Source organism: Anoplopoma fimbria, chromosome 2 (assembly GCF_027596085.1).
Source record: "Anoplopoma fimbria isolate UVic2021 breed Golden Eagle Sablefish chromosome 2, Afim_UVic_2022, whole genome shotgun sequence".
Lineage (NCBI taxonomy): Eukaryota > Metazoa > Chordata > Actinopteri > Perciformes > Anoplopomatidae > Anoplopoma > Anoplopoma fimbria.
Genome location: NC_072450.1, coordinates 20,401,763 through 20,428,721, shown reverse-complemented (window position 1 = coordinate 20,428,721; position 26,959 = coordinate 20,401,763). Strand labels below are relative to the sequence as shown.

Below are 26,959 nucleotides of genomic sequence, written 5' to 3'. Positions count from 1 at the left end.
AAGACCTAACTGGAAATGAACTGTACTAATGCCAATGAAATGTAAAAAATTCAAAAGGTGGTAAAAGCTGAAGCAAACATGAGAGCTGACGGGTGATGGGCAGAGGTTTCCGTACCAGGCAGCGGGGGTAACTGTTTGTCATCTCTGGAGCTGGCCTGGTCGCTGGCCTGTGACAAGACGCCATCATCAGAGCTTTTGACTGGAGTGGACATGGACCCCGGTTTGGATACGCGTTCCTCATCTCGACTCCGATGGCTGAAATAGACAAAAAAGAACACAAATTCAGTACACGTGGACTGTCCATGCTGTAAACAATAACATTTTCCATTAATGCATTACTTATATGACTATGTAAATCTTTGCTTATATGTGTAAGAATGACCCTGTATTTTCTGTGAATGTTTATGTTGTTTTGACATGTGCTGACATCACCAGAAAGATACATAGACTAAGATGAACCCAAAAGGAAATAGCATTGGCCATGGATGACGTGATAAGGGCATGTGGACTGAAAATGTAATGAGAAGACAATAAGCTATGAAAAGAAGGATGTGCGTCTCAAGTAGGGTTCATAAATGTTTCAATTTCCAAACTACATTTTACTGGATGATTGATGTGAACCATTTTATCAACCATTCCAATAAAAGCACATAGGCAGAGAAAAAAATCAAACCAAGTCTCCCAAGATAAACTCTTGAGGTAGGATACTTTTCAGTCCAAGTTCCTGTTTAACCTGGATAGAATAAACAAGAGGAAACTGTGTGAGTGTGTCTTGTGGGCTATGACTAACAGAGGAGAAAGGCCTCTGCTGCTTAAAACAATGGTTGAATTCCAATGTGGTCACATGATTGCCTGCTGGCACAGTACTTGAGCTGTTTTCTGAGGCTTTAGTAGAAGAATGTGAAGGTGCAGACTGTGCCACCAGCTCAGACTATGCAACGCCTCCCAGTCTCCCATTTTTGCTCATGCATTATGAAAATATACAGTGTACGGAAAGTATTCAGTACAGTGTAGTCACCCATACATGAAACACAGTAAAACACAAATGTAAAACCAGAACATGTACAACCATGTACATGGCGTCAGTGAGTCCTGCAAGGGACTTTGTTGTGGAGGGGGAATGGCAAATGAGAGCTGCAGCCCAAGAATAAATAACAGAATTGTAATAAGAGATAGAGACAGAGATAGAGGGAGAGACAGAGAGATAAATAACAGAATTGTAATAAGAGATAGAGACAGAGGGAGAGACAGAGAGATAAATAACAGAATTGTAATGGGGGAGAGAGAGAAAGTGAGAGAGTGTATTTGCGCCTGTGTGCAAGAGATGAATGAGAGAGTGTGAGAGAAGGGGGAAAAGAGCCAGGGATGGAAAGAGAGAGAGAGAAGTGAGAGAGGCTGTTGTGACCTAAATCTGTTATTCCTTGCTGCAGAATGGTGCTAAAAAAGCCTTCACGCTAACAAACTCCATTTGACAGAAGCCTTTGTTCAATCCCTTCGCTTACACTTTCTTACAGTATGGGTGCAGGCAAGAGTGAGCAAGAGAACTGAGAGACAGAAAAAGTGAATGAGCAGGAGAGACGTGGCTGCACAGATATGTACAAAGAATGCAAAATATGGTGCTGCTGCCAAACCAGAATCTCTACACTGCATAACGGTCACAGCCTGTTTAATTTCACCCATCCACAAGCTCCAAAATATTAAAAAATGTACTAGATATACTGACATCTCTTTGCAAAACAAACAAAATGTGCAATAGCTACATTCTTGTAAAATAGCAATCTAACAATGAAGCATATCATAAACAAAAAACATTTTAAAAACTAAAATGGTTAATTACTCACATAAATGAATCTGTAAGTTGAACCATGACGAGTATTAAGAGGAGTTTGAGTTTAATTCCGTGAAAGATCCAATGTGCAAAGTAGCCTATACTTATGCTCACTAAGAGACACTTTGGATGAAATGCATTTTTGATGATATGTTTTAATTCAAAAACAGGCAACAGCGTCGTGCCCTAGGGAGAAGAATGCCTCTAAGCCATACAGCCAATCAGGTTAAGCGAACCATCTGTCTGGGGGCAAAGCACTGTGGGAAGTATGTCAAATTCCTTTTCACCCTTCTGAACTAGAAGATAGTAAAAAATTCCCTGACATCACAGGCTTGAGACAACAAGACTGTTACTTCAACACTAACTTCTTCAGCCACAAACAAACATGGGAAGCAGGTGCAAGTCCTCTTATGACAATTCCTGGGCACACAAATATGACATCATTTTCTAACTTCTGGACAGACACAAATGAAACAGGGATCAGGGAGAGAGCAACAGAAGTATAGGGTGTATATATTGATAGGGCTCAAAACTGTTATAAGAAGATGCATTCACTTACACTGGAAGTAATCTGTGCAACAGTGAACCTGCCCTTATCCTGCATTGAAACAATTTAGGTTACTGCACAGTCTGACATGATGTACTATCTAATGAACTAGCAGCACTGGAGGTTATTATGAAATGATATGAGTGACAAGGAACTAAGCTAGGAAAGTTAAACTAGCAGCAGTTAGTGATCTAACATCCTGAAGCTACAACAGCTGTACGTGCGGGTCTTTGTAAAACAAGTAATGCAAGAAATATCTCTATACGGCTTTTGGTTTTCCAGCTAAATTTTGGTTTTGTATACCTGTTCCAGTGAGACATGTTGCCCTTCAGAAAGAGAGTTTGTTATAAACAGCAGGTTTGGCACCCCTATTTCACATAATCAGAATCTCATCTCATCAACATCACACAAGCGATAACACTATTTGATTAGCAATGAGTTTGAAAAATTATACATAGAATAAAAAATAGCACATTTGGATATTTTTCTATCTCTTCAAAAACATGTTCTCCGTAATATATATTTTTATAATGGTTAAGAGTGGAGACAGCCTATCTTGTCTGCGACTCAAGGCCCATATAAATATGATAAAAATGGAGGTCTCATTTTACCAAACTCTGTGCTGAAAGGCTGCATGGATTTGGGCCCCTGATTGAATACCCTCCCTTACTTAACAGTGTCAAACACAGCTATTTACTGAGATTAGAAACCAGCAACATAGCATCTATCTCTTCTATTGCAGCCAATGATAGTATGAGCATTGAGGAGGCAGCGACACAAATTTCTCAGTCCCTATATGGATACTGATACATGGGCTTTGGGTATTAGCAGATAACAACAACCGATCCGATACCAGTGTTTAATTAATTACTATTTAATGTGAAAGGCAACATTAGGCTCGACTGAAACATTGTTTTATAAACTTTGTAAAAAATAAAGACAGATATTATTTACTGAATTGTTGTTAATCAAAATAATGGCATCTGATACCAGATGGGCCTATTGTCACCGATACCTGATCCAGCGATTTGAGTCAGTATTGGACCAATATCAGATATCAGTTATCAGTGTATTTCTAATTAGCATAGGTCTGCTCCAAAGAGTGCCAAACCTGTTTCCCTTCACAATCCTGTTATCAACTGGACTAACTAAAGTCTGCAAGAGCTAGTTATCTTGTCCCATTCAACTACACTCAGTATCTTGTGTTACCTAATAAGCATGCAATGCCCAAGCCCCACACTGACAGAGTCACAATAGTCACTAGCATGACTTCCTCTAGCTCTATTTTTTGTCAGCTACAAGAAGCTATAAAACCACTAAACTACAACACAGATAACTTACTGGAAGCTCCAACTGGCATGAAGAAAAGAGAAGGACAAAGAGACATTAAGGGCATTAAAATGTAGTGAAAGAAAAGCACATCATGTGTACAGTATATGCAGAAAAAAAAACTATGAAATGGCATTGCATTAATCAAGTATGCATTATAAAATTAAGATTTTATTTCAAGCACTAATGTCTAGGTCATTTGCATGAGTAATGGAGAGCAATTGAATATTAAATAAACCTAGCTTTGCATTATTTAAGAGAGTGACAATATAAAGCTGAGACAACCTTATACAGTTTGAAGGTGACTCTTTGGACAGAAAATGGTTAAAACTATCTAGTATACTTTCAAAACAAGACCTTGGACACCAGGAGGCGGTGGGTTAATCCCTCCTCTATTTCTCAGTCCTCTCCCAGAGTAAGGCTTTATTGAAACTCAGTAATGGGGTGATGTGATGGTTTATGCATGTAATGACTTTATCTATTGATTTATGCATTAGTGGTGCAAGGTACTGACTTTGCACCCGATAACCCGTTGGTGTGAACATGATGTATGAAGTTGGAGTGGTGGGAGAGTGGATGTATGACTGTGACACGTGGGACAGCTGTGTCCCATCACCAGATGTGCAGTCAGATGCGTGTGTGTGCATGTGCACTTCGCTTACCTGCCATTGCTGATCTGCCGGGGTGAGTGACGGAGAAGGTCTGATGGTTCAGGCCTGTCAGGCGAGCGTGATCGACTACCTCGCCCAAGGGATCGATTGGAATGGTCGGATGTCAGCGAATGTATTTCTGAAATGTCTGTGAAATTGAAATTAAATGTGTAGTAGCATTTAATCAATGATGTAAATCAAGATCAACTTATTTCAATTCATTCTCAGTGCTTAAAAAAAATAAAATACAGATTTGTCTTTTGTAAAAACACGGTTACAACTTATAGCTATCAACTGCTAGCTGCACCCAACGAAGCACCGCTACATGTCTGTTGTCTCACCGTCTCTGTCGGAGTTATTGCCTGATGGGATGCTATCATCAAGGTCGGGAATGCTAAGCAGCGTGGCTCTCTCATCTCTCTGCACCACCATCTTCAACTTGCCCTTTGACCGCTCAATCAGCTTCTTGGCATCTATTAGTGATAGGTTCTCTGTGACTGTGCCATTGATCTGCCGGAGGGAGAGGAGAGGGTTGACATGAGAGCTGACAAGTCATCTTCACTGCGCAATTTTCCTGTAGACCCCATAAAGCGCTTTTAAAAACGGGAGCATCACAAAGCAGAATTGTGAATTGATCTCACATCAACATTTAAGAATGTAGAGGAGGCTATACATATGTTTAAAAATGTATATAATTAGGATTACAATGCTTTTAGTGCTCACAAAGACACAAGCAGTCTGAATATACTGAACAGTATTGAATCATATATTGTATAAAGCAAAACTTCATTATCTTCATTCAAGTATTTATGTCTTTCGGTCTTTGTCCTGCAATCACATTTCAAATTGAAAATGTCTCTGCCTCACTTCAGAACACTTGATACAGTAAATTGGATTTTGAATGCGTCTCTGTATTGTGAATGAGGATTTTACCCTCCTTAGAGATTGAGTGGATAAAAATTCAAAGGAATAATGGAATGTGTGGTATTCCTGCGGGTAAGCCTGCATACTAATGAACTGTGACCTCACTGCCAGCCACTTTCTCAGCAGCTCAAACATTCCCACAGCAGACTAGTTTCAGTAAAACTGGCTGATACTCACTTCTCCTTCACCCCACCTTCATTCCTTCTATTAATTAAGTTGTTTAAAGATATTTCCCTTTTGTGTTTATTCTTATAAGCTTTTATCAATACATTCCCCCATTACTGTGTTTTACCCACTTTTAAAATCACTATCTTATCCATCGGCTTATTCATGCAGATACTAATCTCTTTTTTCTCACCTTAAGCACAACGTCTCCCTCCTGGATGTTTCCATCTCTGGCAGCAAGGCTCTCAGGAGAGATGTCTTTAACAAAGATGTGGCTGGCCAACCGCAGTCCATATTCTACTTTCAGAGTTAATAAGCATAACAAATTAATATTAACAGGGCGCATCAATTTAACTCATCACTGCAAATCAGCTCTCCACATTTAACTTCTGATTGACTGTGAGTAGCAGAAACTTGAGAAATTCTGGAATTTGTTGTATCCACACTATTCATATACATTTTCAGGTGGTTGGACATTGTGGTGCTCACCTTCGTTTTTGCGGGACTTGACTAGGGTGACCTTTGCAGGCCTTGGTGCAGCAGAGGAGGCTTGTGATCGGCGATCAGAGCGCGGTGAGACGCTCCTCTCCCGCGAGGCACTGTGATCCCGCTTGCTGCTGCTGCTACGCTCACGATCGGGACGCCTGCCGGTGCCCGTGCCGCCACTCGCTCCTGCATAGGCACTTTGGCTACCACGCCCACTGTGGTGGTCATAGCCATCTTCCTCATCACTGTCCTCTTCCTCGTGCTCTGACATTGTCTCCCTGTCCCCGGGCCGAGAAACAGGGATCTGCACTTTCCTTTTACGACGTATAGTCTTGGAATAGACAGGAAGTTTCGAGTGTTAATGGCAATTATTATGGTCTCCCTCACATTTGAGATCAACATGAAAGTGTAATTGAAGAGTTTGTGATTTGCAAAGTGTCGCACAACTTACTATCTTTGCATTTTTGCCACTCTTTCTGAGCTGCTGCACTGCGTAGGCATGCTCTACGTTGTCCATAGAGACCGCATTGACCATCACCACTCGATCATTTTCTCTGAAAATAAAAAGGGAGCAGGAGAAATATTTAATAAGAGCTTACATTGTCTAATTCTAAAAAGGTCAAAATGACAGAGCTCCACCAACCCATACAATATTGATGACAATAATCAAAGACTTACTGTAATAGTCCCTCTGCAGGACCTCCTTTCAGCACATCAGATATCACAATGGACGTCTCCCCACTCTGGAAATGAGGGTTGTCTCGCCCACCAGAGATGGCGATACCAAACCCAAATCCTGGGGCCTACACACACAAAAATAAAAAACACTTACACACTGACTGATACAGCATGGAGGCAGTTACATAAAACTTCTCCCAGGCTTTGCTGTAAACAAAAACAGGCTAATGGGCTCTCTGTAGACTAATTATCAGTGAAATTGCTATTTAAGTAAAATAATGTGATGGCTTTAAAATACTGAGAGATTTACTGTAGACAAGCACAAATCTATGTTTTTGCGAGTTATTATGATAATTTTACAAGAGGTTTCCATGTAGGTTCTGAGGACTTGTGTTCTTGACTACGCGAAAGCCAGCACCAAGGGAGCAAGCCATCTTATGTAATCCTACAACCACAACAACACAGGTTAACCACAAGGCAGAGAACTGCAGGCAACACTGGTCATCTGCTTCAGACTCAATAAAGCCGCTGCTAATTAGATTACAGGCAAGCAAGCCAGTCTAGACAGGTGCTCTATACAATCCCACTTGCACAACCGCATCAACTTACTACTACTGTTTTACTGTCGCAGAGCAAGTACATTCAGAAATTCAGCATACAAGATAATGAGTATATTTATTTATCAGCTATCTCTAATCTGGTTTTGAATAGTTTGATGGTTAACCCGATGATGCTGATTGTGCCAGAGGGGTTATCAGTTATATGCACCGGTGCAATCTATGTGACAAAAAGCACAGGGACTAAAGCCATCATCCCTCTCTTTCCCTGGAGATGTGTTAAGGAGAAGAGAATGTTGCCAACAGGAAGGAAGTGAAATGAAGTAGTAAGGATGTGGATGCTGATTTCTGTCTTCCTTAGCCTTGTTTCCTGCCATCTGTGTTCCTTGACTATTGTTTCAGTAGCACACATCCTGCTGCTACAGCTGGCCCTCTCGCACAGAGCGAGAAGAAAGATGGATGGGCAGCGAAAGACATGGAGGAAAAAGTGAAGAACACACAAGACATACTGCAGGATTGGGAGACCAGAGACAGGCAGAGAGGGAAAAAGACAAAAGAGAAGAAAGAGGCGAGTGGATTAAAGAGTTGTAAACACTTACCCTGTGAAGGGTCACTGTGTGCTGTTCCCATATCACCGTTTCCTCCATCGCTGCACTCTGCAAAGCAAGAAACAAGAGGGATTAATATCTTTGGGTCAATTTATAAGTACTTTTTTTTTTTTTATCCAAAGGCAGTCCATTACAAAATAACATGCAACAAATATTGTCATTGTGAAGTTTTTAATGTTCCGTTTAGGAAGACTTTGAGTCTGCAAGGTTTTAAGACAACTCAGATTTTTAGGCAGTAGTTAGTTAGTGGTAGTGATGTATTGGAAGTGCATTGTACTGAAGGGTCTAATGCCTTGTCTTTTACATACATGACAGGTATTAGAAATACCCACCTGTAAGCAGTCCATTAAATAACCATCTCTAGGAAAATCCGAAAAAAAGATACGGGTTAAGTCTCCAACTCTGTTTCACATTTTTGAACAGGTATGAACACAATTCAACCATTTACAACTGATGACAATAATTATTTAATTTTAATTAAATAATAATTAACTTTAGGACCTTTTGATTAAGTATGCGTATGTATTTAGCCGTGTTTTTAAACATTCTTTTATTGTGAAATCCTTCTGTGCCTGTACCAACTCAGTGAGTGCACATTTAACCAGTGTTCAGCGTGCAAGACATAACACACTCAAAATGTCAATGACTCATGAAACTCTGCTCAGAAAACATTGTTTATATGTAGCTTTAGAGAAGAGTGACTGTGTGCATGCTTAATGTTTCTATATCCTGTTCAGTTTCAGCAGTCAGAGCTGTTGTTGTTGTTTGGCTCCCAGCAAGGTAGACTCTATTGCTTATTTGCACGACTAAGTCCTAAAAGTCTACATGTGAAAAGATTATGAATGACAGCGGCATGAGTAAACAGCCAGCAGAGACTGACTGAGGCTCAGACGACCGAGTGAACATTCGTATATCATTCCTGACTGGGTCATCTGAGAGAGCTGAAGCAAAGACGATATTTAGCTGCTCCCCTGAGCTGCCACACTGGATTAAACTGATGCCAGGCATGCATCTTTTGCTTTCATTCATTCTCCAATTAATCCCACAGGTTACTCTCTATGCATGATTCATCTTTTAGCATGGGCTTTTTGGTTTTGTTTACTCAATATGAAGCATGGAAAATTCAAGAAAACGTCTTATAAGAAACTATAAAACTGTGATCATTTTACTACTATTAGATATTTTTAACTCCCAGAGTGCGATGTCCCCAGCTTTGAATTACAGCTTTACTCTGCTTCCCTCCAGCTGATCAAGCAACACTGCTGTCCTGTCTGTCTGCCTGCAGGGAGTAATGGCACAGCTGTCTGTGGCAGAGTGCTGAGCACAGTCCAACGTGGCAGAGGAAGGAAAAGACCAACACCACATTCATGGCAGGGTGCTCATTTACTTCAACTTCTATTATCAGCTTTTTAAAATAACACACCATGTCATCTGTCCACCCGAAACCCTGCAGTTGTGATAATTTCACTCCCACACCCCTTAATCATCCCCTAATCCCCAAAACAACTCCCCCATCATCTGTAACATCATCATGGTCATAACTGTCATCACCTTCCCTTAACCTAAGCACAAAGTTCACAGCAGGTCAACATTGTAATAAGGCCAACTGCATGTGATGAAGACACACACCGAGGTCACAAACGAACACAAAGAAGGAAATGCTGATTTTCTTGATGCTTAAATAAAATATTAGTGGATTATTCGATCAAACGTAAATCAATTTTCTATTTCAAATACTTGATTAGCCTCACTGGAGTCTTTTTTCCAAGCAAAAAGGCCAAACACCTGCTAGTTCCGTTTCTCAAAAGCGATCCGTGTTTCTTTATATTAAAAGAGAATACGTTTTGGGTTTTGGACTACCAATAGAACACATTTTTTACTATTTTATGGCAATTTATAGAAAAAATATTGATCGAATGATTGATTGATTGATTGATTCTTCCAAAAACATATAATGAAAACGATCCATATTTGCAGCCCTAAACTTGATTATTGTAAATTTATCATTTATGAGTCATTTGAGCTTTTAAATTGGTTCCAAATAACCATGGTTTGCATGAGTTACGGTATTTAAACTGTTGGGGTAATATCTAGAAGGATGTGTGCTGACGTACAGGTAGTAACAGCTTATGTAAATGCTCTGTATGTGGGGAGACTGGAGAGACATTTGACAAAGCCAAGGATAAGTACAAGTCACAAATCACATAAATGTAAGCACACATTCCTGGTGGATTACTTTGTAACATGAATGTCGTATTTCTCCTTTTTACTTTGTGATTGTCTTTATGGAAGATAAAATAGTTGCAGGCGTGATAGATGGATCCAGTCAGTGAGCATCACAAACTGCTGTGTAGTGTTATGACATCTGATACGCGTTTAAATGCATCAATCGGTTACTACAACTGGACAACCTGGATCATATATCATCGTCTCACTGGTACCTAAACAACATTTAACACAGGTCTGTTTTCAGTCGGAATCCAACAGTGAAGTGTAGGCATGTGGCCCTGTAGGCAGTAAGTTATGTTGGACTTACTGTAGGTCTCCTATTCTGTGTTTGTGCTCTTCCATTCACTCTGTTCAGTTCAGTTGGCCTGAACCTATTGAATACACAGTTAACCCTTTGACCCTAATTTCCATGTCAGCTCTGTGTGGATGTTATTTATGTCCATAATTGGCGCAAAGGGCTTTGGTGTTGCCCCTCTCTTACCCTCCTTCCCCGCCTCCCTCTCCGTTGTCTGCCCCTACGACTCTCACAGTTATGCCACTATTGTGTGAAGGGACCTGACCCATTTAACCACGGCTCCCCCCCGACATTCCCAAACACATCCATTCCTCCAAAGTGTTTTGTGATAAATTCATCCATCCGTTCATCCATCCATTCATTCATCCAACAGTCCAGGAGGACAGAGAGGGGGGCTACACCATGAGAAAAAACAGTGTCCTGGGGTCATGTGACCAGGCGGTCAGGCAGGCAGGTGGCCTTGTCCTTGAACTGTGGGTTGAACTGATAGGTAGGGAGAGGGAGGAGGAGGAGAGCAAGGCTGTGCTTATACAACTTACATATACAATACCAATGGACAGGGCACTTAAATCTGACTGAGGCTGACATGTTCAATGACAGGTTCCTTTTATTTTATGCTCACTTGTCTCCTAACCGTACCTCATATGTCACAAATGAATGCAAACCATTCAACTTAATCCTTGTTAAAAGCACGCTAGGACAATCAAGCACTTGTAAATCTTTGTGTTCAACATATTTTGCTCAGCCAGATTTAAAACACTCTGAAATTACTGAATTCCTACGCACCCAAACACCCCCACACACTGACCATAGGCCGTCCAAGGGAGGACTTCCAGTAAGTGAGAATGTATGAGCCATCAAGGCGGAGACATGCTTGTACCAGTCAGAGGTAGTAGATCAGGTATACGAGTCACAAGAGTAAAAAGACACTTACAGATTAATGGCGAGCACAATTTAATTTCTATGTTACATTTGGGTTGTATCAGAAAAGAGTGATGTTTGTGTTAAATATACTGCATATTGTAGCATTGTAGTTGCACTTCCCATCACATTAAAAGGGCTGAAAATAATATATTGAATTGCTTGCTTATGATTCATTGCTAAAGCAGTGAGCCACTTTCAACCAAGCCTTTCTAAGTTGACCTACAGCCAGTCCGGGTGCATGACCATTGATGAATTGCAACTGGTGAGTGCCAGTGTCCATTGAGGAGTAAAAATATTTTTGGCAAACTGTGGCGGTTCACATTTGGCTATGTTTGTGTGGTCAAAATAATCACTGAGACTTATGCAACTTAATTTTTGGATTGCAAGAAAGTCTATATAAAAAAAGAAGAAGAGGTTCTCAAAAGAATGATATAGGCTAGAGCTTTTATGTGAACTGGTAGAAGCTAAACGGTTTAGGAGAGAGAACCTGTCTGTCTCTTAGGCTGCTTAGAATATTTACTCCACTGGGACTACGGCTCAGTCTCTCAGATAAGATTATTACAGTAATTAATCACAGCATGTGAAGTGGTGATTAACAGGCTGGCTGATTGAGTGTGAGGTATATGCAGGGTAAAAACAGAGTGAACACAAGTGATGTGTTAGCTTAATCTTAGTTTACTGAGACGTAGGAAGAAAATAGAACCCAACCAATGTATCATTCCGCTCTTTTGACGTCTAACAATGACTTCTTTTTTTTACAGACATAACCCACCATGTTCTGAACAGACACATTACATTACTATCGCATTTAACATTTGCATTTTGGAACATAAACAGCAAACTTAAACTACTCAGTTCAGCCCTCAGGGCTAGGCAGGCATGATGGGAATAGTTGGCCGTCCCTATCGCTACAATACTCAGTACTGGCAGAGTGCAGTCGGCATCACAGCCGAGAAGACATGTTGACAAGTCAAGCGGTGTCTTCACGGTAAATTATAATTTGTTTGTGCATATAATACATTGCTGAAAAGTTAATGAGCAGTGAACAATGACCCCATCATGGACAAAACAATTTACTCAAACAGTCATTCACATCAAATGTGATGTGATTCGCGGAGGCCACTGTGGTCTCATCTGTCAGTAACAAAAATCCACAAAGAGGAATTTTGTACGTGGAAAAGCTTTGGCAGTGTCAAATGGTAATTTGGTTATCTCATGTATTTTGTTACAGGACCAGGTCACATCATACAAAAGCAAAGATCACAGAACATGTCCGGCCAAAACAAACAAGAACTCATTTTTCTGGAGTAAAGTAATAATAATACTGACGGGAACAAAGGATGCGGTTTATCTCTGAAGTTACAGAGTTGTGTGAAACAATGGTGTGCTTGATGTAGCACAAACTGACGGCAGCCTAGTGTATTTATACATCCATATTAGTCAGGCTTGAGCTCTGGCCAGCAAGGCCCAGGGCTGGGAAACAAAGAGCAGCCACCAAACATGTGTACTCGTCTGTGCAAAAACACACACACACACACACACACACACACACAAACACCAACCATGATCTAAGACTAAAGGGCCTCTTTGTTCAAGCCAGAGCCAGCCTGGCTTGGCCCTGCCTTGCCCACTATAACACAGAGTCCAGTACAGAAGATAACAGCTCACTCAGGCTCTTCAAAGGCAGAGACTAATCCAGTTCTTTGGGACATGGCATACTGATGAACAGACTGGAAAAATGGGCGATGAAACGGCCAATAATAACCTGCTGCAGAAAGCTTTGATACACAGGGTCAGGTCATCACACATGCCTCACAGTCTCCATAGTTATCAAACATGTTCACATATACAAAGATATGACACAGACCGAGCACATACTGCCAACATCTTAAGAATCTGTGCCCTGTAAGACCATCCATTCTGCAACCAAATAAAAAGGCAGCTGATAAGCATCACTGGAGTTTTTGGGAAATGAAGGCACTCAGCCAGAAACAGCCAAAAACATGTTGACCTGAGTCACATACCCAAGTTGGCAGCATTAAGCACAGAATAAAACCATGGAGAAGTCTGTAGCCAAACACATCCTTACCTCTACCAACTTTTTCCCCCCTCATTTAGAATGAACTTTATTCCATTAAAAAGGAAATTGACAAAGGAGCAGGTGACAATGAGGTCATCTTCTCAAGAGGAATGTCATGAGCGGAGAGGAGGTATGGAAGAAGCATGATAAAAGCTCTTTATCAGTGCTTCACCAATGAAACTGTTGTCCGTCAACCCATTACTCACCACCTCCCTCCATCTAACTTCCCTTCATCTGAATCAAAGGAATACTTCACAAAGTGGGCGTATCAAACACAGTCTAAGAAGCAGTTTTTCGACAAAAACACACAGGTTAAAAATGTAGGAGAAGTGAAGAGCAAAGATTAAAGAGTGCATGAGGACTGACATTTCTGCCACTGAAAAAAGAACAATTCATTGTCCACATCAAATTATTCTGAGGTAAAGGTAGAAATAACAAGCAATGGTGATAGTAGCAGCAAATGTCTCGATGACGACAAGTGTGAGGTAAAATCCTGACAAAGCTTTAGGTCAGTGTGCCTGCTCTTCTCTGATAGCCCGAGGCAGGATGTAAGAAATAGCAGCCACATCACCCACAGGAAAACACTCACTTCCTGTTTGCAGGAAATAGCTTCAGCTTCCAGAGAAGAAATCCCTGTGCACACTATTGAAAATCCCTCCTAGTATACTTACCTCATTTTACGACTTGCAACCTAAAGAAAGTCTTACTACAGATTTAGAGGGCAAGTGTATAATCTCACTGTGTTGTTATTCAAATACACACAGGTCAAACAGGTTTTTTTCCCCATTGTGGCTATCAGGCACTCCCTTTATCATACACGTGCATAAGCTCAACTACAAATATGCATCCGTAAAAAGGTAGAAATTCAGCACTTAATCACACACCTGAATAAAGTTCAATGTGAACTTGTCATTATGGTGAACTGCAGAGAGGTCAAAACGCTGAAACAAAACCTCTTTGTACTAGAGGACAGGAGAGGAGATGAGTAAAGTTGAGATTAACGATCTACATTTTAGTCTTGCAACTCATAGAACCACCACCCTGTACCAGCAGCTCACCCCGTCACTGGGGCAATTGCATCCGTGGTAACCGCATCTCCCTTCCTACCGGACCCAAAGGAAAGAGTAGAGCAGCAGCACGCTCAACTAACACATAATTAGAGACACACGCACAAGCTCTTTCTTGAGGGCAAGCACTCAACAGAAAACACATGCAAATGCATTAAAGGCTCTAATGTAAGCTTTTACATTCTGTCTCTCAGGATTACTGTACTATCCTGTGAAGTGCACATGAAACAGCGAACCCAACGAAATATCTGTCGTCACTTTCAGCAGTCAACAGATGAGTTCAGCAGTAGCCATTTTTAGAGCAGGTTATTACTGTGATGGGAGGAGAGAGGGCTGCGAGTGTGGGTGTGCAGATGAGGGCGAGTAGCCAATAGGCAGATGACGATGATGATGATGATGCAGAGCCTCAGTCAGCAACGATGTACTGTTGTGCTGACATGCTCAAATATGCTTGATTTAATTAGTCTCAAACAGCAGCTATACTCTGCCATACAGCTCCCTGAAAACCCCTCCATCAGGACTCTCCTCAATATAACATACAGGATGCACAAACACACACACCAAACAAACACAGTCAGACAGACAGACAGACAGAATGACACACATACACCTCTGAGTGAAAACTATCTGTCACAGAGTCACTGCTAGAATAGTGAGGGTAGGAATAAAATACAAAACCTATAATCCAGGCTTTTGGATTAAAACGTTAATCTGAGCCATGCTTCCCTATGAAGTCTACTGCTGCTGTCTCCTGACAGCAGACAAAGTGAAATGGATAGACGGATGGACGGATGGACAGCTGGATGGACAATAGCAGGATGTAGAACTGAGACCAGTGTGATGTCAGCGAACATGTTTCTTACAGCATCTGTTTTACACTCGACTATCTATACTCTTATAGCGGAGGTCCAACATAGCTGATGATGCCCGTCTATGATTTATCAAACCTGTGATAACATGTGATTGTTGTCAAATCTGCCGCTGACAACTCTAGGTATTTCTTACTTAAATCACCACCTATGATGTTTGTGTCTGCTGTAAAACTTAAGGCAAAACCCACCAGTAGTCCCTGAGGTATAGAACTCTGCAAGAGCTGATAGCTGGTCCACATGGTGCAAATACTTTGTCCCACTGGATGAGATTTGAACAGTCAGATGCCATTAAGATTTTGTATAAATGTTAACGACTATGATTAAAATGGCCTCCATCAATGAGTTAATCCAAACTTTGAGGAATTACTGATCCAAATCAGCTTCATAGTGAGATATACAGATTTTGAAAAAATGAAAAGAGCACTGGTATTTGTTCTGCATCTGTTCGCTCAGAACACTGAGTATAGCTAAGAAAAATTGCATTCCTGTTTCTTGGCAGTTGATCATATGGAGATCAATTAGTTTAATGTTCTTTGTGTGTTATGCTTAATGTTAAGAATAACAGACATGAGGGACTTTATACAGCTCTGCTTGGATGAGCTACGTTTAAACTGGGGAAGCACACAATCAACATTTTACTTCATCATAACGTTAATTGCATAAACTTTTAATATAATGTATAATGTCCATTTGCAACTCCCATGCTTGATCCCTGAAATCTTATGAAAATCATTAAGGTAATTTATTTCCACTTGAATAAAGTGAAAGCTTCATGGGAGCCTCTGGTCCAGGTGCAGGCTCTGATTATCTTCACTGACAACAGTGCAGCTCCTCAGAGCTGATGTTCAGTGGGCTGTTCTCTGCTATTCACTGACCCAGACACACCGCTAGGCTAGCTAACTTCTCATGTGCAGCTTACCCAGCAGCAAAGTCATCCGAGCTCAACCACACCAACTGTACTCTGCCTAGAGAGACAGGCAGTGTGGAGGTCACACAGTGGTGACTTCTGCTGGGATTCTGACTTTCAACTTTTCCTAAATCCTTCCCGTTGGTTTAGTTCTAGCTTTGGATTTCTCACAAACTTCAAAGTTTCAAATAGCCTCTTGGGCAGAGCTTCTCTCCGCTCTTTGGATTTGAGGGCCCACCCTCACCAGAGCGATGAGTGTATTTAAGAGGTGGAAAATGTTTTGCTAAAAGGAACGCTTTTCTTTTTTTCTCCTTTGGGTGTGAAGATGATTAAACTCCAAGGCTGGATCTGATACCCAAAAACAATAAACTAACGCATGAATATGTCTCCACTTACTGGGATCATCTTGTGCAACTATGGTTATTTTCCTCCTCATAATAATAATAATGAAATCAAATTCAATAACTAAAAAGACGTCACATTTGGATGATGTTTTGGTTGATTAGAACGTCGTGGGAGAAAATGGCATCATGAGTCGCGGCTGACAGATATATCCAACAGACACTGTTATTAGCATTTATTGGCTTATCAAACTTTTACTTATTTACTGGTATCAGTACATATGTGGGCTGATGAGGAGTGCATATGGGGCATACACCTTTGTTTTTCACTGCTGATTCTGGTGGACTGTATCTAGACATGTGCATAGAGAAGTGACACAAACACTCGTATCGACACACACACACACACACACACACACACACACACAACTTTGTTTTTGTGCCTGTGGAAACAGACTGTACGCCAAAGCAATGAGAAAGATAACCAGATCCAGCACTGGAACCTTTAGATTCAGCCAATCGACGCTCACACAACTATCAGTGTTCCCACCCTACTCCTCCCATCACACACACATACACTCTCCAGGAATGTGCAGATAAGGAGACATGGCCCAGCTCTCTCACTCTGCAGGATTCTCATTCCAAACAGTTTCCCTCACTTTTTCATCGCCTCAGACTCTGGATCTTTTTGCCTCAACTCCCTCTCTGTTTTACTTTAAATCCTTCTCCCTTCGTTTGTCTCGATGGGAATGAGAGCAAGGCCAGAGAACAACACAACAACTGAATTACATTTGATAATATAAAGTGACTGGGACGATTTGATATCTGAGAACCAAAATAAACAAGCATCAGTGACTGTATCAGTGACAATTATCAGTCACTGTGAAGGTCAGGATTCACGGTCTGGCTGATAATTACAGTGATTACCCACATGTGGCTGATAACGTTTCAGAGAAATGACTGCAGCGTAAATGACTGTAAATTAACAGAATTGAACAAATTAGCAACCCTATGAATCCCTTACTGGCCTAAATGAACTATAATTGAGTCACATAAAATTAAACTCATTAGCTACAACAACTATTGACATCTCACCAGAAGGGTTTATTACCCCCACAGTCTTGTACAGCATCTATCGATCATATGCAAGTCATGCCCCAACACAGCCACAGTAGCATTTAACCATCAAAGCAAATCAAAAAAATAAAGAATGATACATCAACACCCCTCAATCCTCATGCTGCAACACCCACGGTTGGCTACAAATCCTGGATGTGTGTCGTTTATTGGCATTTAATTGACAGTAAAATAAAAGTTAAAGCTAGTATTGGCATGGAACCTCTCATGGAAATGCTAACTTTTCATTGCAAGATACTACACCAAGTGAGCATAACAAGTTGTTAAAGAACATAAGACAAGACGCTCTGGGTTCAGAGGGTTATAGGAGGGTGTGTGCAAAACCAAAACATTGGTATTCTTGAGGTTTGTAAATGATGCTATCCACCTCACTGTACCACACAGAAAAGCAGTCACTACACACACACATGGTAAACAGAGGGTGATTCAGCAAGGGGTCTGACTGTAGAGACAACGCATGATTATTGTATTAAGAGCAGACTTTGAATGTTCATAAACTTGGAGCAGGCAGTTGGAAGATTTGACACAGAAATAAAAACATTTATGACTTTCAAATTTCAAGTTGCACAACATATTTCAAACTACGCAACTCTGTACCGCAACTCATAGTCTGCACAATCACATGGTGCTATAAAATAAGGGGCCAAGCCCACTCAATGGCATTCCCAAGCCTTCTGAGGACTTAACTACAATAGGCATGTTGTGGGGCAGAATCTATGGTGAATTAATGAGTTACTGTTCGAAGCCGCCATTTTCCCAGCATTTAACTGGCAACATAATTACCATTCCCCAAAGAGATGAGAGATAGATAGGGAGGGGAGGGAGGGGGGGGGGGATGCCTTCATTGTTCAACAGATGCACAAGCACAGAGAGATAACACACAAATGACTTCTAATGGCATCTAAAAAAAGAACTCCTCTGCACCCCTATTAGAGAGGAAGCATACACGCTCAAATATACCTAATGAACTAATTACAATGTGCAAAGAAAAATCTGTAATGAAGCCTTGTTATTCAGCAGTGTACATACAGTGAGGGAAAATCATTATGCTATTTTCAGAAGGCTGGCAACTGAAGGCCAGAGGAATGAGAGGGAACACATCCACATCCTTTACAGTATCTGAAACAAAGTCGGAACGTTGTTTATGACGACAGCTGCATAGTGCAAAGTTATCATCAACAGGAACGGGCAATACCACCATGAATGTGCTAACAGACAGTGACAGCTCAGTCTGACTATAATTTGATTGGTCTGTATTGAGGGCTGAGATGTTTAAGGATGTATTTGAGATCTATTTGATGTGTCAGATCTTTTCATAGGTCACTATTTTTGCAACCACTGAGCTGCTGGAAAAGCCTTAAGTCAGAAAGTGTGTTACTATGACGATAAGCAACCGTGAGTTGTCATGTCATTAGCTGTGGCACACCTGCATATTTAAGTTTTAAATATGATTTTTTAAATATTTTTTCCTCTTTTCTTGGCTTTTTAAAAAAATGTTGATACAGTGAAACGCTATTAAAAAAAACACAATAAATGAAGAATGATATGATAAGTACGCTGCACCCATGGCCTGTTCTCAAGGCACCCCAAGATACTGCAGCACCTTACTGTGGGAATCCCTGCTCTATGCTAACTGCACTTACTGAGACTTTTTCCATTAGGGAACACTTTTAGCCTATAATAAAATACAAACAATCTGAGATGGAGTCATAAATTTGAGACTAATCTACATCATAAAATAAAAGAATGTTAACGCCCTTCAGACCCCCTGCTTTGCCTCTCCACACAGCATTACAATCACAGCACAGCACAGCACAGCACAGCACAGCACAGCACAGCACAGCACAGCACAGCACAGCACAGCACAGCACAGCCTGTTCTCTCCTTTCTGTGTTCTGGAAATTTACCTGAACATTACAAAATCTGGTGAATCAGTGCTAATGATTATCTGATGATAGCAATGTGCTTTCCTATGCTGTGACAAGAGCATTAAGTTGTTGCTTTCTCATTTAGCAGCTGGCTAGTTAGCGAGCTAACATTAGCTTGCTATTTGTCACGTTTTCATGCTAACGTTACACTGGTTACAAAAAATGAGAAGAAGAATGGGATGGTGGCTACAGCTGGGACAGTCAGTCTGCAAAGCTGGTGCCTGCTTTCCTGCCGCCGAAATTGTCTCCCAGTGGAATGGAGTGAGGCGAAGGGAACGCTGGGCGAGATACTAATGTGTGGTCAGTTAATTCGTCAAATTCAGTGCCCCATGCCATATTGCTATTATCATTTATGTCTACGCTGTGTCAAGGTTTTAAGGAAAAGGCCGTGATTTCATCTCTCAGTCCCTCGCCCACTTTTTCATTTTTCAAAATTGTTCAAAAATGTTGAAACTAACAGACAGAGACAGGAAATAAGAATGACCCCAGAGTTGTTTATCATAAACACCTTAAAGATCATAGTGTATCAATTAAATTGTGCAAGGTCTGTTAGAGAAGCAAACGCCTTGACAGAAGTCTGATTTCTGGGAAATTTACACACTAGATACTGATAATTACACCATATTTCATCTAAAGCAGCGGACAATATCTCCCACAGCGTGATGAAGGTTTCCCAGACAAAAAAAAGACACTGCTGTTTTGACAAACACAGCAAAAGATAAGCAAATGAACACACAGCAGTGTGTGTGTGAGTGTGTGTGAGTGAGAGAGTGTGTGTTTGTGTGTGTGAGAAGGCATGTAGGGCAACAAGCCTTGGGATGAATCTGTTCCAGCCTCCTTCTCTCTCCCCTAACCAGCTGAGCCACGGCTGCCACATGCACTCTCTCTCTCTCTCTCTCTCTCTCTCATCCCTCCGCGCCCTCCCTCTCTCTCTCACCGTCTCTCTCCTGCTCTCTCTCCCTGTCTCACACACAAAACACCCTGTGTCAAATCCCCTATGCCTGCAGTGGGAATGACAAATCCCTGCAGAGACCTGCCTTTTCAGAGAGGATGCAGGGCTGGCTTGGAGTGTCCTGGCTTTGATAGGCTGGCTGTTTGATAAGGAAAGGGACTGACCAAGGCTCAGGGTTATAAGACATTTCCATCCACCCAACTCAATCAACAACATCAGCAGGTGAGCGAAAGGTGGTGGATAATCCCAAGCTGGTCTTCCTGAGGGATCCCTGAGATAATATTTAGACTTTGTCTGGCCACTCACACAACAATAAAGGCTTTTATGGACTCCCATGTGCTGCTGGACCAGCCTCACCCAGCCAACCTTTATCTGGAAAGCTCAGCTTTTATTGATGTATTCAAGTCTAGAAACAACCTCTAGAAAACTGTCAGCACAGTCAGATAAATATGACCAACAAATGAAAATGACATGAACCTCTGCCTCAACAGACTTCCAAACCTCTAAGCAATCATTTATGATATTTTGACAACATGGTCCACTTCTTGTGTCATGTTTGCCAGAAACTGGTTTTGGTGAAAAGTCAAGTTGAAAGTTTAACAACAATTCAGAACCACACCAATGTTATGACGGTCAATCGTCTTTTTCACAGCCTTCTTTGAACGCCCTCCTTAAGATATACTATCCACAAATATTGTGGCAGTGCCAAACCACAATGAGCCAAATAATATTTGTGGATTGTTTTGCAAGACTAGTGGTAGTTTGTTCCACAAAAGTCTTGACCTCCACTGGGCAAGGAAACGTACTCCACCCTGTTGCCTGTTGCATTTGAATTAAATAGAAATAGATATGAATGTGCTTTACAATATGCTTTTTAAGAAGAAAAATCCCAGAGCTATAATGCCATGATTATAGGAGAGAGGCAGTCTTTTTAAGATCTGCCATGTGATTCAGATTATAGCGGGTGCATCTCTCCCTCCCACTCCTTCCTTTCTCCATTTCACCCCTCCAATAACCCTTCCTCACATCACCTCCTCCCTCAGAAGAAGATTTTGTGCTTTCCTTCTTTTTCTCTCTCTCTCTGCGGTGTGCATCTGCCCTGGATTCCCCTCCAGGGATGAAAGGATAAGCAGGTCAGATGTCCTTGATAACTGCCGCACTCCAGTCTCCTGGAAGTGAAACAACACAAACAGCTGCTTTCTCTCAAAGTTTGTATCCAGACTAATAGAAGGTGATACTTCAGTAACAAGTAGCTCATTATGATCATAGCAGTCCACTGTTTTCTCTTTCTTAAAAGTGGTCGACAATGAATCTGGGCATCTGGACATAATCATACTTATATAAAGCTCACTCTGCATGTGTTGTGTAAGTGTAAGTCTCTCGTGGTCTGTGGACCTGTGCCTTAACATTTGTTTTTGACAAAGTAAATGGCCAAAAATGTTTTACGGTCCAAATAGGTTACAACTGCCTAAAAATAAGACAAGAAACTGAAGCCCAGCTGAAGCAACAGCCCCCTGGCTGATGATATGATGACTGTCAGCCCTCTTCTCTTATACACAGAGACAGCCTACACCTGCGTTCCTTACTGCGAGTGCTTTGAATCAAAGGCCTAAATCATCAATATATATAAGAATGGCCTGTTAGTGTCAGCAGGATAGTGTAAATGTGGAGCATGTGGTGTAATTTGTGTCTTAATATTTCTCCACTGAGGCTGCTCAGCCCTCTTCACACTGTTGGGCAGTAGACGCTGCCTACAGTGACCCTGACTTCACTGATCGCCCTTTACCGTGTGCTGTTCTCAAAATGACCTTGATTGTGCCCAACAGTGTTCCCTGGGAAATTTTCAACCCAGATTCCCTGTGACATCTACTATCAATAACCCTTCTCATACTGCCCACTGCATGCATGAACATTATGCAAGACGAATTTATAAGATTTAAAGGTTACATTTTTAACGTGTTAAAATGTAGGCATGTGAAGCCCTTTGGGGAGTGTGTCAACAGAAGATTAGGTAAATGATCTATGATTGGATGGCGGGCACAGACGCCAGACACTAGCTGTTTCACACTGTGTTTATCAGTGGCCACATCAGCCCCGATTCTCTGATAAAGACGGGGAGCTTAGGACTCAGAACAAAAACAGCAGCAGGACTCTTTTCCTCTCCCTAGCACTCGGTCCTCTAATTACATCTCCCTCCTTCATTGATGTAAATGGGAGTGTGTAATCATCAAAGCAAAATAGAGGCTGCTCTTGGCCCACTATGCAACTCTAATTAATACAACCTCCTTCATCCAATTGCATTTTCCACTTGTTTCCGTCTGTCTTCTCAGAAAGTCTAAATGCTAGAGGGACTGCTGATACTCTAAATTCTGTTTCTTTTTTTGTGAAGCATTCACACAAGTGACAACAGGAATGGCTGAAGGCCAAACACAAAGATGAATGAGGCTAGAATTTACTGTAGTGAAGCTCTTCTTCACTACAGTCAAATGTAGCCTTAGTCATCTTTTGAAAAAAATGAATAAAACGGTCGATCAAATTCTGATTTAAATCACACTATAAAGTTATTGGTAAAGAGGTCATGTGTATCACTACCATTAGTAAAAAGGTGAAATGTATTATTTTGTCTTTAAATTGTTGACAATCAAAAAAAAAATTTTTTTAAAACGTTACTCCACTGCTGAGTCATCAAATTCTTTCCAACCAGCACAGTAGTGTTGTGAAATTAATCGAATTACAATTGAAGTTACGATTTTGGCTTCCAACGATAATGAAAACAAGATAAACACAATGAACTGATTATTGCTGCGTTTTCTACATTGCAATGGCGCTCTCGTTTGGTTTTGTGTTATAAATCCAGTCAACCCCTTAAATGCATAGCAGGGGGCTCCTCAGTGTGGGAGGGTCCACTCGTGGTAACTCTTCCAGATGCACGCAGGCCCTCGCCGGGCGTATTTCCCTCAATGGTGGTGCGCTGCAACTGGCTCTAGTTCTGCTTGGAAAGGCCCGGGCTGAAGGAGGCCCTTTACAGCACCCCTCGCCCAGACCTTGCCGATAAGTGTTCGCTATATCATCTCTCCATTCGGGGAGTGTCGGACCTCCCTGCTCTCAACGCAACTGTCAACCGGGATGAACTGTCCTCAGTGCAGTGATGTAATCCACCCACCTGACTCGTATAGAAACACGGACCCCATCTCGTTTACCATGCTTTGCGGGTGTGACGCTTTTTTTTTTTATAACTATACCGCCAATTTGTTTCTGATTAAATCATTTACAAGAACATTAAGTTCTTCATATATCTAGCCTCTTCATTTTGCTCCCAAAGTGCAGATTGATGCATTTAACTTTAAAACGTAGGCTACAACATTGTCTTTCTAAATGCATGGTGTTTCCAAAGTAAGTGAGTAATTGTGTCTCAATATTGACCATAATAATCATGACTATGATTTATTCCATAATCAAGCAGCCCTAAAGCACAGCCAGACCGTCTTCTCTGTCTCACAGCTTTTCTAACACTGGTCTTCCCTCCTTCCTTGGTGCCAGAGCAGGAAGTCTAGCAACAAACAGAAAGATCTTTCCTTTTCCGTCTTCCCTGGATCACATCCTCCTCTAAACAGCATTTAAAATGAACTGTTATTTTGTAGTGTCGGCCTGTCATGACATGCCACTGAAAGCAGCTTCAACTTAGATTAGGCTAGACAAAGTGCCATCTTTCTGTTCTTGCCAGTGTTGTCACAATTGAGTGAATGCTATCTATGTACTGACACATAATACTAACCTAATGACACACGGTTGCTTAATAAAATGAATAATTACCTCTGGGACATGAAGTCAACATACCTAGATGATACTCTATTCCTGAAAAACAGTGCTACAACATTTTATTCCAGTTAATCATTAACTGTAGCTTTACATGATATGTGACTCATACCGATGTAACGTCAGTTTACAACAACTCATCAAGTGGGAGTTCATGTTTGGTCAGTGAGTGATGAACGAAAGGCCAACACAATAAAGCAAGCATTACTTGTTTCACTAATTATTGCTGACAATGCATATAGGAATCTGTTACCACACAATTTAGTTAGGGTAAGGCTGTCTTAGTCAGTAGGAGCAGCTTTGGACGCTTAATGTGACTACTGTCTGCCCTGTGAGCTCATCAGTGCAGCGACCCTTGAAAGGAAGTCACTTTGTCTTGTGTGTTAAAGGAGACACAGCTCTACTAGGCTTTTAGGTTTGGACAACATGTAAAGAGAAAGTAGAAAACCTTGAGGACCTTCTTCCAATATTGAGATATTTCAGGATATTTGTTTATGTAAGAAAATCTCCAAGAAAACCACATTGTGGCTGTAGTTTTTGAATGCTAACAAAATACTCACTGATATTTTGTTAAATGCTTTAATTGTGGTACGTTTTGGGCAAAGTCATTTAGTAAAACAATAACTAAATAAAATTGTATTATGAAGTTATGATTCCACGGGCAGACAATATTTCCCACTTCTAACAATAATAGGTTAGCTTGGAATATGAAAACAAATTGTCCTATCATGTTTCAGCTTTTTCGAAAAATTTATAAAAGAAACCCTTTTGGAAAATAAACATTGAATAAATTAGACTAGAGAAATAGGGGTTAGCTTGAAAAGAGGAAAGAACTTCTGTTTCCCGATTAAAAAAAAAAACATACTTGTATGCAAAGTTGGCTAAAGCTAACATATAGCTTTCCTATCATTAAAAAATGTTGTGAAAGAGAGAAATTAATAAATTCTTCACCTGAACTATATGAATAAAAATTGGTAAGCACTGTCCACTAATCACAACCAAGCTGCCAAGACTGCCCGTCATCAATCATGCACATGGCATCTTTCACCCGTACATATCTGCTTTGACTTTTATCCAAATGATAGAAGCCTAATCTGTTCTCATTTGTAGTGTTATTGAAGCTGCTGTTAATCTAATACGAAAACAAAACTAACACTTCTTATTCACACACATGCCTATCTGTCCACGCTCTGATAATCACTACTCATGTTGTCCCAAGAAATGCATTCACATCAATCTAATCCAGCTCTTATGGTTTTACTTTTAATTTCAAGCAAACAATGCTCAAATGTCCAAGTCCTAGCTTTTGTAGAAAAGAAATTGAGAATAATATGAATTTAAGAGTAAAAACCAGGGTTAGGGTTAGATAACCTTGGCTGATAACCAACTGCAAGCATAGTGTAGTAGTAGGTTTTTTTTTATGCCAAGGTGTGACCAAATACAGTAGAGAATAACGTCACCAGCTGACATGACAGAGCTGGTTTCGTCTGACTGGAACAACCGACCAAACCTGAATATTACCAACTCTGTTAGACAAACACAGCACATTCCTCACTTGTCAAACTGAAAAAAATAAATAGAGAGTTACTATTGAATGCATTGTAAAAATTCATAGGTCAAATTTGAGATTGGCCTCCTTAAATTATATTTACCAAAACTTTTAGATTTTTATTAGATCTTTATTAGATCATTCTATTCTATTATCATTTTCTATGTAATCCATGCATATAAAGACATTGCAATCACACAGGACATGTGTGGAAAGGTAATGATAGATGTCACCTAATGATGAAAGCCTAAAGTTATGTGCGTTTGTATGTTCAAGACTGTTATGCTGTCAGTCAACACCTGACATGACACAGTTTTCAACTCATCTGCAGAAATACTTCATAGGTGATATAAAATACATTCGGCTTGACAGATATTCATCAAGCTGTTTTGACTGGTGAATAGACATCAACATACAAAGCTGATATAGTAAACTAGAGGTTTTCAATAATGGGCCTCAGGGACCTCAACTGGGATTTGACAAGTGAGTGCCAAAAATGGTGAATAGTTCCTAAGTAATAACGTATAAATAAATAAATAATACATTTAAGTATATTTAATGTAAGTTAATTAACTTAAAGTGATATCAAAAGTTAAGTAAGTACAAACTAAAACAAAAATATTCTTAAAATTGACTTTTATAGGGCAAACTTGACCAAATGTAGTTTAAGGTTATGTCAAAAGGGGGCTCGGGTAGTTCATAGATCCATTGGGATTTTCTGCCCCTTTTTTTAATAATGAACCATTAAGCCTGTGGCTTTCGATATCAACAGGTAGCTGAGCTGAGACCTGGTGTGAACACAGCTGGGTGACTCATCAGTGCTGGTTTAACAACAGCAAAAGACAGTAAAAGTCAGATCATTATGAAACTAGTCACAGTAGAAACATACATGGTAGGTTGTGGGCTACATGTTTGTACTAAGTGTAATGAAGACAAACACACACACACTTTCCCTCTCTCTCTCTTACACACACACACACACACACACACACACACACACACACACACACACACACACACACACACACACACACACACACACACACACACACACACACACACACACACATAGGCCACTATAACACCACCA

General features: G+C 40.7%; 1 protein-coding gene across 13 annotated transcripts in view; it reads right to left on the bottom strand.

The window, feature by feature from the left end:
• tjp1a (tight junction protein 1a) overlaps positions 1–26,959 on the bottom strand; it is a 59,726-nt gene that overhangs the window by 20,457 nt on the left and 12,310 nt on the right. For 7 of the 13 annotated variants that reach the window (XM_054620537.1, XM_054620493.1, XM_054620544.1 and 4 more), the window contains exons 2-9: positions 7,764–7,820; positions 6,608–6,732; positions 6,381–6,483; positions 5,933–6,260; positions 5,637–5,743; positions 4,696–4,864; positions 4,367–4,502; positions 116–255 (exon numbers count right to left, since the gene is read on the bottom strand). In XM_054620537.1, coding sequence (XP_054476512.1) covers positions 116–255; positions 4,367–4,502; positions 4,696–4,864; positions 5,637–5,743; positions 5,933–6,260; positions 6,381–6,483; positions 6,608–6,732; positions 7,764–7,811 — 1,156 coding nt within the window. In that variant the 5' untranslated portion in view covers positions 7,812–7,820. The remainder of the gene's footprint in view (positions 1–115; positions 256–4,366; positions 4,503–4,695; positions 4,865–5,636; positions 5,744–5,932; positions 6,261–6,380; positions 6,484–6,607; positions 6,733–7,763; positions 7,821–26,959) is intronic. The other 6 variants (XM_054620500.1, XM_054620523.1, XM_054620587.1 and 3 more) reach the window with 2 other exon arrangements.